The sequence below is a fragment of the Oreochromis aureus genome, linkage group 16 (assembly GCF_013358895.1).
Source record: "Oreochromis aureus strain Israel breed Guangdong linkage group 16, ZZ_aureus, whole genome shotgun sequence".
In the NCBI taxonomy this organism is placed as follows: domain Eukaryota; kingdom Metazoa; phylum Chordata; class Actinopteri; order Cichliformes; family Cichlidae; genus Oreochromis; species Oreochromis aureus.
Genome location: NC_052957.1, coordinates 21254715 through 21267312, shown reverse-complemented (window position 1 = coordinate 21267312; position 12598 = coordinate 21254715). Strand labels below are relative to the sequence as shown.

General features: G+C 37.3%; 1 protein-coding gene across 1 annotated transcript in view; it reads left to right on the top strand.

Moving 5' to 3' along the window:
- Positions 1–12598, top strand: part of uxs1 (UDP-glucuronate decarboxylase 1) — a 41920-nt gene that overhangs the window by 6869 nt on the left and 22453 nt on the right. Inside the window, exons 3-6 of the mRNA XM_031734595.2 lie at positions 969–1017; positions 7214–7257; positions 9250–9310; positions 11571–11751. Of these exons, the coding sequence (XP_031590455.2) occupies positions 969–1017; positions 7214–7257; positions 9250–9310; positions 11571–11751 (335 nt within the window). The remainder of the gene's footprint in view (positions 1–968; positions 1018–7213; positions 7258–9249; positions 9311–11570; positions 11752–12598) is intronic.

Sequence of the window (12598 nt, the reverse complement as noted above, 5' to 3'; positions counted from 1 at the left end):
TTGACAATCTCTCCAGCATTGGAACCATCATCTGTTTTTCTTGGTAACCTTCGCTCACGCTCTCGGTTGATTTCTCTCTAGTCGGCAAACTCATTTCCTTCATTACCTGGGCGGCCCGGCTGCAAAACAATACACACATGCGCCTTGGCGCTTGTGCTGTACGTAACAAGTCATGTGACGTGACGCCTGCGGCTGTGATTGGTTCGGCTCTGCGCTACTTAATTTGGATTGGCTGTTCTTTTTTTTTTTTTTTAAGAGGACAAGAGAGATGAGGTCTATCGCAATAGTTTAATTTTTCTATCGAGAAAAAGTTATTTCGCAATACATATCGTTATCGTTTTATCGCCCAGCTCTACATCAGCACAACCCAAAAGTTAAAAAAAATGTTTGAAACTGAGCTTTTAGAGCAGTCTGAAGCCTGAGCTTTTGGCTCACTGGAATTATTTATGCATCGATTTGCAATATTTGAAATCAATATTTGAATGTTTGTTGTGTCTGTCTGTAAATGTGAAGGGTAAAACATGCCATGTCAGTACTAGAGATGCAAATAAATTCAAATTAAGTTTAGAATATAATTAATAAACAACATTAAGCTACTTAGGTGCCTGTAATGAAATAAAGCCATACAAAATATTTACTGTGAGTTGGGTAAAGCATGCAAGACATGCCTTTCAACATCTCTGTGTTATATTAATCAGTTGCATTTAGCAGGATTTTTCCTTTCCTTTTAATCATTATTATAATTGATTACCTTCTTGAGCTAACCCAAAACACTCGTCCCTGTTCTGCTTCACTGTCAATCTACAGTAAGCAGAAAAAATGAATGTAGAGGGTTGAATGAACAGACAGGTGATGGTGGTGGACTATGTGTTGCTACCTATAGGTCACAGCATGCTTAAACTTGTGGTTATATCCTTGTCCTTGATTAAGTCCTTTGGCCTTTTCTTTGTATCTCTTTCTCTTCATAGATCAATACAAGAAATCGGAGAAATGAAGATCAAGCAACAAATTGAAGACGTGAGTTTGAAACAAAAAAACATTTCTCACCACACTGATCTGTTTTATATTCACAGGTCCAAGGAGCTCTGCTCTGTGTTATCAGCTACTGTTTCACTTTCTCACAGACTCATAGACATATTTGACATTTATATTAATGATTTACTAGAATATGCCCTCACAAAGGCATACAATCCCCACTTTTAATGCTTTCCTTATTAATCTGACCTAGATTTGTGTTTTTGTTGACTCACGAAAAACATACCACCACCCCAAAGCTGGTCACCATTTTGTTCAATAATCTTCAGACTCTGCTTTTAATATGGTTGGAGTCACTTTTCTGATTATTTGTTTATATACTTTTCATTGACCAGTGACTTTTAAATCTATTGTAGTTTTTTCTGTTACCCAAACTGTAAGTTTAAAAAAATTCTATTTAGTTTGGAAGACCTATAACATAATTAGTTTCTTTTCAATGTAGTCTTTAGATTTGTTTTGTTTGTTTTTTGTTTAAAGGACACTTTTTTCTTGACTCACTGAATACCATGAATTTAAGAGTATAGTGGATAGTTTGTTTGTTTGTTTGTTTGTTTTTTAACCTCAAGGATTACATTTCTTTGTTTTAAGCTTATTAATACTCTGCTAAAAACTGAACAACTGTTGACTGAATAATATATTGATGCATACTTTCCAGCCTTTTTGTACTGCTTGCTGTCAAATTATTGTCAGAAAGTTGCTATTGGAAACCAGCTGTTCCCAGTTCAGAGATTGTATTGTTTATGTTTCTTGCTCTAGTGTTTTCTCTGACCTGGTTTTATATTAGACCAAGTGATAAAGTTATATAAATGAGAGTGCCTTCTGTCAGCAAGGATCATCAAAGTTTTCAATATAACTCTATATAAAGTGTGATAATGATCTCGTCAAGCAGCACTGAGAGCACTTGCAGAGAGCTGCAGTTGAAATATTCAGCGTTATCTTTCGAGGACAGTTTTTCTATAAGGCTGTAAGGGTCACCCAAGCAATGTAAATGATGGGGAGCAGAGCATGTAACTGCAGTCTTTGTTGAATGTAATTTAGTACATTGGTAAAGAGCAAATAGCAGTAAATTTTCATGCACACCTTTATCTGCCCTCTTGTGACTTGGGTGAAACTATCGTTAGACGTAAACCTGGATGTGAGATATAATTCAAATCTTTTAAGGCATTAAACATCAAAACACACAAAGAGCAAATTCTGTGACAAGACTGTTGCTGATAGTATCAAAAGCTTTGGACAGATCTACAAATAGTGCACAGCAGGGCTGCTTCTTATTGAGTGAATTAACAGTGTCGTCATCAGTAACAGCTGCAGCAGTTACTGCGCAATAAGCTCTGTAGCCGAGGGAAATTATTATTCTCAGGCGAGTGGCAAATTGTGAGCTGACTCCTAATTCTAGGATTTTGAACAGGCAGCACAGGTGGATAGTTAAGTGTGACCAACTGCAGGGGATTTTTCCTGAAGTGAAAATGGATTTAAATATTTGTACAAGTAGTGACGAATAGGATCGTAGATGCGTGGAGTCAGGTCTGCAGACCAAAAAAACAAACAAACAAAAAAACCACTCACCAGCTAATTTTTGCTGTTTACATTTGTCTAAGCCTCATCATTCTGTGACAAGTCTGAAAAAAATGTTAACAAAGACTAGAAGCAGAAAGTTTTTTTCATTGTGTTGTTGGTTTTGACTTTGGTCTTAAATATACAGCACTAACTTATAACCCCCCGTCAAAATAATAATTAAACACTTGCCATGTCACCTTAGTAGTTATTGAGTGCAGTGTGTTTCTTTACTATTTCAGTCTAAAAAAGACAGATAGATGCTCTTTGTTTCTTGTAAAAGTAATGAAACATTTCCTCTGAGTTTTGCCTCTTAGAAAAAAGTTTTGTTTTTTTTGTTTGTTTTGTTTTTTTTGTTACATTTACGTTAAGGTTTAATGTGAGTATTCACTTTTGTGACACAGTTTAGTAGACAATAGTTACTTAGATCAGGACAAGAGGTAGCATAATTGTTGTTTGGTTGATAGACTGCAAATCTGCTGTAACACATCTGTTAATGAACATTTGTCGATTTACATTAATCTATCCATTATCCTCCCTTTATACATAGTGAGGTCATGATGGCAGTAGGATAAGCCATGTATTTGAGTCCTCCTCCCCAGCAAAACTTTCCAGTTGTTTCAGATGATGAGATATATAACCTTCCGAGCAGGTCTACTGTCCAGGAGGCATCCTAACCAGATACTCAAACTACCTCAAGTGGGCTTTTGACATGAAGGTGAAGCAGTTCTGCTCAAAGCTCCTTCCAAATTTCTGAGCACCTCAGCCTGCCTCTATAGCTGAGCCGGGGCCCCTGCAGACAAATCTCAGTTCATCTGCTTGTATTCGTAACCTTTTGGTCATTACACAGATGTGTTGACCATAGGTGAGGGTCATAGCATAGGTGGACTGGTAAATCAAATGCTTCGCATTTTTGGCTCAGCTCTCTCTTCACCACAGCACTCCAGTATAGCACCCTGCTGATCTACCACCTTTCTATCAGTAGTGAATGGGATACCAAGTTACTTTTCTAAGAACATAATCTGCTTTGTATCTCAGCTGAAACAATATTTAAATCAGTGAAGATCAATCACTAAAGTACTAGAAGCTTTTTACTGCATCAACAATGACTGGTGTGCAGGCTATACAAGTACTAATCATATGGAGTCACATGATAAAGCTGGTGTAGGATTGCATGCATTGAACTTTTCAGTTGCTGTGTATCACTCAGAGTTTTTGAATGTAAATCTGTGCTTTTATTCAGGAAACAGTTATTTGGAGTTCCTTTTTGTTGGCTCCATCCGGCAAATTGAACTGAAACTGAATTTGATGCACACGAGGACACATGGTTGTAAAGTCAGCTTCGTAAAACCAATTATAATTCCCTTAACATTGAATCAAAGTAAGTGCTTATCACAGATTGCAGATGTTCACTGAAATAATTGCAGTCTGTTATCTGACCTTAGAGTTTTCTACCCTGTAAAAGCCATCATATTACTGGTAACCTTAATGTTTTTTTTAATCAATTGGAAGTATAAACTAAGTAAATCCACACTGTGATTATAACATGAGGTGTTTGCAAGCAGACTTGTTATTTATACACTGAACCTGGGAAATGACTGACTGCCATAAAACACTTAAATGAATTCAATAAAAGGTTGTGAGGAGATTTTACTCCTGTCAGCTAAAAATAAGATTGTTGCACTTTGTTCATCCTGAAACCTCTTCAGTCCTGTTTATGCCTGAGTGCCACGACAGCTGTGCCCAGAGGTGCTGCGTTTTCTGGCTTGTGTCTGTACCTTTGTCCAACCGTCACACTCTCATTAACATGACTCCTCCTGAAAGCAGGGGATTTTTTTTCATAGCTGAAGTCAAAAGTGAATCATTTTTATTTGGTGATCAGATGTCACTGTGAGCTCATGTTTGGCCCATTCGTGGGAATGATATCGCAGGAACATATGGAGGGAAATTGATTACATTTGGTGCAGCTGATTAGATTTCTTTTTTTGCCACTGGCCAAGGTCACTGTGATCACACAACACATGGTTTTGTTCATGACTTGAGGATTTATTTGCTATTATGGTAAAATTCCAAGCCTGTGTTTAATAGGATAAAACAATGAAGTGAGGATATTTTATATATGGGCTGTTGCATATTAGACTACAAGGCATTTTGCCCGACCACATAAGCACACGTATTCATGCAGTGCTGTGTTCTATCTTTTAAGCAGATTCTAACTATCACACACACAAGCTCCTGTGATTCATCAGGGACAGTTTGGGGTTTAGTATTTTGCTCAGGGACACTTTAACATGCTGTCTGGAAGGGCTGGGAATTGAACCACTGACCTTCCAATTGGTAAAAGCCCCCAAAATATCTTTTGACCTTTTGGATAATTTACATTTAAAAGGTCTTTGGTTCCCAACTATTAAATACTTTGAAAGTCTTTACTCCATTTATTTCTTTACACACAAATGGATGCAAACCACAGGTTGAGTGGTTGGCATAGAAATGCAAGATTCTAGTTCAGTCATACAGTTATACCTGTAGAAAACACTGTCACTGCAGGTAATGCAATGATACTATAAATTAGTTCTGGCTTCTGACATAAAGGAGTTCGATGCATGCAGTGAAGTTGTCATTGCTGGTTCAGAGTGTTGGTCAGACAAAACAGGCAGTGTTAATATAGTCATGTTGGTTTTCTGTTCCTTTAAAATTGTTAAATATAAAGTAAAATAGAAAATCTATTTCTGAGATTTGACAGGTCAAGTTGTTTGAGAAGAATCCTGCAGTGAAATAGGCAGTTATATTTAAAAAAAAAAAGATGAATAGCTGCAGCATTTAAAGTAATTAATTATCTGTAAATCTGTGTCTTGCTGCTTATCTGGCTTCAATCTGCAGTGAGCCTGTTTATATCGTTTTGTTATTATAGATCATTGGATATACTAGAGCTGGGCGATAGAACGATAACGATATGTGTTGCGAAATAACCTTTTCTCGATAGAAAAATTAAACTATTGCGATAGGCCTCATCTCTCTTGTCCTCTTAAAAGAAAAAAAAGAACAGCCAATCCAAATTAAGTAGCGCAGAGCTGAACCAATCACAGCCGCAGCGTCACGTCCCGTGACTTGTTACGTACAGCACAAGCGCCAAGGCGCACATGTGTATTTGTTTGGGAAGCAGCCAGCCATGCAGCCCGGGTAATGGAGGAAATGAGTTTGCCGACTAGAGAAAAATCAACCGAGAGCGTGAGCGAAGGTTACCAAAAAAACCGATGATGGTTCCAATGCCGGAGAGATTGTCGAGCGGAAGGGCCACAGAAGTTCCGTGAGTGTGAAGGTATTTCGGCTATTTCAAGTCTGACATAAAACAGAGTAGCGGCGCACTGTAAATTGTGCGAAAGCAAGTCTGGATATACAATAAAGCGGTGCATGCTCAATCTCTGACTGAAAGCGCTAATTCGTCATTCGGCTTTTGTCAGACTAAAGTAACTGTTAAAACTGTTTGAAAAGCTAAGCTATACAACAAGGAGAGATTGAGAATTTCCTTTTAGTTCTCAGTTTATTTGATATTGACAAAAGTTAGTCAATTTTGTCTGTTCTTCTGTAAAACGACCTAAGATTTATTTTTAGAATTAACATTTTGTTTCTAAGTGGAATTGACAATTTAGTGGTCTGTTTTGTTTGTTCTATTTTGAAACTTAAACGCTTTAGCGGCTGCGTTTTGTGTAGTTTGCAGTATTTGCCTTTATTTATCTGAAACTGAAGTCTCATGTTCCTTAAGTACATCTACCCTGTTGAACTTATTATGGGAAATAAATATTTAAATCAAAACAAGCTGCTGATTATTTCACATTTTACTTGTGAGCAACGGCACATTTAAATCTTACAAATATAGTTATTTGGCTTATATCGTGATATATATCGTTATCGCCTGAAATGAAAAAAACATCGTGATATGAAAAAATCTTATATCGCCCAGCTCTAGGATATACTATACAGGAGTGCTTGTACACTTGATTATAGGCTTATCAAGTACTTGACAAAGTTGCTGTCTGTGAAGTTCATCCTTTTCCCATCCTTTTTATCTTGAAATTTGTCTCACATTTCTCTTTAACTACAGTGAAATGTTTCCATCAGCCCTGACTCGATTCTCTCTGGGATAATCTGTCATTTCTTGCTGCTTTAATCTATAATTCTCTAAAGTGTAAGTTTGTGAACTAATCAGATGTTTATTTGTGTATTTTTTTTAATTGTCTGTAAAGGAAAAATATTTTCAAATGTCCATAGGGATCACTATGCTTTTTGAATTGTTTGTATTCTATAGGCTAGTTTGGGTCTAAAGGACATGAATATTCAGTAAACATAAAGATTTGCAAATGGTAAAAAACACACAGGATGTTGGACTACAGTGGCTTCAGTGTCTTCACACACCGCTTATCTTTATGGGGATCTTTTGGCCAAGCAATACACATGATTTCATCTCTTGACTAAATCAATGTTATGAAAATAACATGAATTTAATGATAAACTTACATTAACAAGCTGCGGTGGTAAAATTGAACCACTGGAGGATTAATTTATTATTTACTTAAGGGCATTGCTAATTCAGCTCATGCATTTCTCCCTTTTTATCTCACTTTAGGTTGTGGCTCCTCTTAAAGAAAAGATTCGTGACCTGGAACAAAGGTTTGTATCTGGGTTTTTTTCTCCCATCGAGATGTTAAAGTATTTGCTCATAGCTCGGTGTGAAGGAAAGCTTAATGGACTAATAAGTAGGTTTAAGGGTCAGCGATATATATGCCTTTATTACCTACTTTAAACTGTTGAATTTTCATTTGAAAGGGCACTTATAGAGTGAGAATGCAGCATCTGAATAACTTGCACATGGATTAACATTCTGTGCTTATTTGAAAGGTTTATCTCTCTTTAACAGATGTTGAAGACAGAATGCATGCAAAAGCAGCTAATTAATTGCATCTGATGGTGTGTGTTACATGTGATAAGCAGATTTCTACATCACAGGCTATCAATTAATTAACCTAATTTTGCATTGTTTCTATGGTAGCATCTCTGGGTACAGTAATCCAGCTTGAAGGTGTTAATTATACATATTTGTCTTTAGTGCCTTTAATGCTAATAACACTGACATACAAAGGTACCTGTTTAAATGAGCCCGTTATCCCTAGTTTAACAAGTGTTAGGGCAACAAGAACGTCTAAATGGAGCACGTTTTATATCACCTTATGCTCCTGAAGAGCGACTGTGGATCATTGAAAGCTACAGCCCCGTGAAAATTTAAGAGTGGAAATATCAATTAGGTGTCGCCCATCAAATGGTCTTAATTATTTGATCATCAGCCAGTGTGAGCACCTCTATAAAGTAGAAGATCTCACGGTTTGCTGGTATGGAGGATTCAGGTGTGTGTTACTAAAAGGCCGCAGTGTTCCTAAGAGTGGACGTTCAAAGTGGAGACGTTAGCCCGTAAGGCACAGCACCACATTTGACAAAACCCAAACACAGCACATCAGCACAAACACTTTACAATAGCTGTCAAGCCAAAAAAAGGGGCTGCTTTTCACAGTGTTTCCATGTGAGTGAAGAATATTAAAAGAAAATAATTAAATCAATGAATAAAAGCTTGAGCTAAAATAATGGCGGTAGTGAATATTGTTTCCCCTACCTACTTTTTTTATTTTTATCTAATGGTAATTCTAAACAGGCAGCACGGTGGTTAGCACTGTTGCCGCAGACTGTGACAGACTGGCGACCTGTCCAGGGTGTACCCCGCCTCTCGCCCTATGACAGCTGGGATAGGCTCCAGCGCCCCCCGCGACCCTGAAAAGGATAAGCGGAAGCGAATGGATGGATGGATGGTAATTCTAAACATTCTTTGGTTCTTTATATTTTGGAAAACCATAAATGACCAAAAGGCAATAATAAAAATTATTATGAGTAGTAGCATTATCCTTCATTTGTTCATATGTTTGGTCAGAGGTGCTACAAAATCTGTTTGTAAAACACATTCCAGTCTGAAAATATTGATAAAACACTGATTTTTGCATGAAACGCTCGTACACACAATTTATGCGCAGACTTGTTTTTACACAGATACTAAAGTGATCCCAAGCACAGCAGCAAATCTACAACAGAAAGGCTAAAATGAAAAAATAGAAGAATCAAGGTGCTACAATTGCCAAGTCCAGAACTCAGCCTGACTGAAATGTTTTGCTGCAACCTTCAAAGAGTTGAGCATTAATGAATGCCAGCAAACCTCAATAAACTTAAGCATTGTTGAAAGAGAAGATGGGCCAAAATTCTTCCACAAAAATGTGAATGTTCTGTGAAAAATGTTCGTTTTTCATCATGCATACAGCACAGGCTTAGTGGTGCAGCGTTGTGGTTATTTAAAGGCCAGTTTTAATGATAAAGTTGAGATTATTTTTGATACAGTGTTGTATTCCCGTAAGTAATCTTGAAATAAATACACTTCTCTAAATGATTAACCAGTTCATATCTTTGTTTTTAATTGTAGCCATAACCATAACCATAAAATATAATTTATTGATGTTTATTAATAAGAGTACAGGAACTGGATTGAGATGTTCTGTTTTGCTTTGGGCTTATGTGATTGTTTCTCCAGATGTTCTCTACAAAAGGTTTTTGTGTTCTCTCTTACAGTTTTTCTCAGAAATACCCACCGGTGAAATTCCTGTCAGAAAAGGATCGTAAGAGAATTTTGGTATGTCACACATCCAAGTGCAAATTGTATTTTCAGTAACCATGACACGACATAACCCTGAGCTTTCATAAACAGAAAGGCCAACAGAAACACAATCTTTCCTCTAATCCTGACTTATCTCCATATTAACAGTAAACTGAGGGAAGTTCTATTCTTATTTCTGTTAATGATAAGAGACAATAATGATTTGGGGCATCAAAAACACCCTGGCAGACCTGGAACAAAGGCCATCAGTGCTTCCTATAAAACACTTGCTTTATAGCAGTTTTACAGCAGCTATCGCCCACCCTAATTTTTCAAGTGGTGCTCACTTTTGGGCCAAATGGGTGGAGCTGGACTTAGTGCTGAAGTAGAAGGTCAGTAGTGTTGTGTGACATGGTGCGAACTGAATACAGCTTATTCAGTTCGCAGTTACTCAACATCAGACAGAAAACCATTGAAACATACAGATATCACACAAGGAATTATGAAAAATTTACTTTAAGCTAATTCAAAGTGTTCATTTTTACATTACGCTTAATTTTATGTTCTTTATATGCTGAAAAAGGGTAAGCTCTAGTGTTAATGTTGGCAGTGTACCACAGAAACGTCTCGAGATATTCTCAAAAGAAGTCTGAGCTTAATTATCTAGGTCTTTAGCCCTCCTTTGAGTCAGACTGTGAGTAGTAATGTAGCAACCAAGGAAGTGATACCAGCTTCTGAATTACTCACCATCCTGCAGTGGAGCAAACAGGAAGTTGTGACATGGACACAGTTTTTTGGGGGGTTTAGTGAAGAGTTCTGTTACAGTCAGTGCAAACCATTTGGTAACTATAGGACTGTACATCAAAGATGTTAACAACGGTGGCCTCAAAATACTTGGATTTGACATACACACATAAAAATAAATGAGTCAGACAAAAATGATTTAACAAAACTATAAAAAAAAAAAAAAATGTTTATATTGTGACCAACACTTAAACTGAATCCATGTCGGTCACATGCACTATGCTCCAAAGACCAGTGAAGCACATTTCATGCTGTTTATGCGGGGTCATAAACAGACTGATTATGTTGGCTGCCACTAAAGCAGCAGTCCCTGTCCTGCAATTTCAGCCTTGGTTACCATGTGAAACAAAAACCTTGCTAATGGCTGATAGTATTAAGAGTGTGCTGGAATTGAGAAGCAGTATTCAGATAAAGCAAAAAACACATGATAAAGGTGCTTCTATCATGTCCCGTTCTTAATTGCTAATTTGAGTTAGAATAGTTCCACTTTTTGACCATTTTCTTTTGCCTCTGCTCCAGTGACATATGTCTCCAGAGTCACTGTGGAAGAACCGGTTTTCGGTATTTGCCACTGAGGATCAGTGCAGTCAAAGGGATGAATGAATCAATCCAAATTTCCATTTGACAGATAGGAAAAGATCCACTCCAGAAATACCCACCCAGTCCTTGAGTCTCTTTCCGTTAATTAACTTTGGGTGATTGATGGTGTCCGGAGCTGCACTGAGGTCAAGCAGCACCAGGACGTAGATGTGTCTGTCCTGGTCTGAAGTCTGAAGACATCAATAAGTCATTTGTAAGCTTTAGAAAAGCAGTTTCGGTGCTGTGTAGCTTGCTGTTGTAACTAAACACTGCTAGCAGTTGTTCTAAAACCAGTTTCTCAAAATTGAGGCCAATTTTGAGATTGGTTTAATTATTAAATGAATATGTACGAATACAAAGCATTGTCTACTGCTGTGGCTACATGGCATTGTTACTTCAAATTTAAAAATGTTGATATTATTAATGCAAAATAAACATTTTAAGGGAATATGTGAGCCTACTGTTAATGAGCAAATGAAACAAAACATGGGTCTTAGCTGCAACTATTGATTGATTGCACAGCGATGGATGCAAACGACTTGGTTTGAAAGTTAACATCTAATAGTGGAAGGTAAAGCAACGAAATATTAGCCTATTATATTATGATACAATATCACAATAATCTGTGAAAGAATGGCACAAAAGCTCTCCACAGATTTGTGTAAGACTGGTAATGTTCATTTAATGGGAGAAAATGAATCCTGCTGGCTTATGTAGCATATTTAATTGTATTTTAAAACAGTGGAGCACTTGCAATTCGTGTAATACAGCTTTGGATTTGCTTGCATGCTGTGTTGAAGGTACTGTTTGCTCAGAGGCTGCATTTCATTGCTTTGTAACGTAATATACACTTAAGAAGACTCAGCATACCCTGACATTGCAAAAATATCCATCATTGTGTGTTTGTCATTAGATAACCGGTGGAGCTGGTTTTGTGGGTTCTCATCTAACCGACAAATTGATGATGGATGGCCATGAAGTGACTGTGGTGGACAACTTCTTCACAGGAAGAAAGAGGAATGTGGAGCACTGGATTGGTCATGAAAACTTTGAACTCATCAATCACGATGTGGTAGAGCCTCTCTACATCGAAGGTGAGTGAAAAAGTGAAAGTGGTTGGTTAATTCTACCATCTGCCTGTTGGTAGAAACAAGTAGTATGATCCACGGTGCTGCTATCTCAAGTTAGTTTCCATGGAGTCAAATGTGTTTGATTCCAATCAGTGTATCTGAAATAAGAAAATACGCGCTGTTTAGTACAGCCATGTTAAATAACACCCATTTGAAAACGAATGTTACATCACTGCCTTGTGAACAGCTCACTGAGATATAAGTGCTGTATGTCTTCAGGATAAAGTAACACAGTGCTTGATGAAGCCAGGCATTCAAATGATGATGCAGGCTTATGTACACATGTTTAACACAGTCATCCACCTGCTCATGCCCACTTTGACTTGGACATCATCAGCATGCTTATTAAAACTCTGCACACTTTGCTGGTTGATCACAAAATGCTTTTTCTGTTATTCAGTAAAGTTGTTTATTTTTTAAGAAAGTCAGCTAATGCTAAAAGTTAGGGTTCTACCCTCAGGGGGAAAGAGTATTGAAGTGACTGTGTTTACATCAAAATATGACATTTTATAATGAGGAACATTTTTTAAATTAGTTTTTTAGTTAGATGTTTCTCACTAACATTTGATTGTTCTTGCTGAAGTCCGACCTGAGTGAGCCAGAAATAAGAAAGTAAGCTTGCATGGAGGAGGGCAAAAGAGACCGGGGGGCTAAAAGGGCTTGTTTCAGATGGAGCATAAACTGATGGTGTTGCACAGAGGGCCAGCATATCAGACTTTTTTTTATTTTTTTTGAACAGTTGACATGCAAAACTACTCTACTGGAGTCCCAGAATAAGAATGTAGAGCTAGAAGCTACAATAATAGGTCAT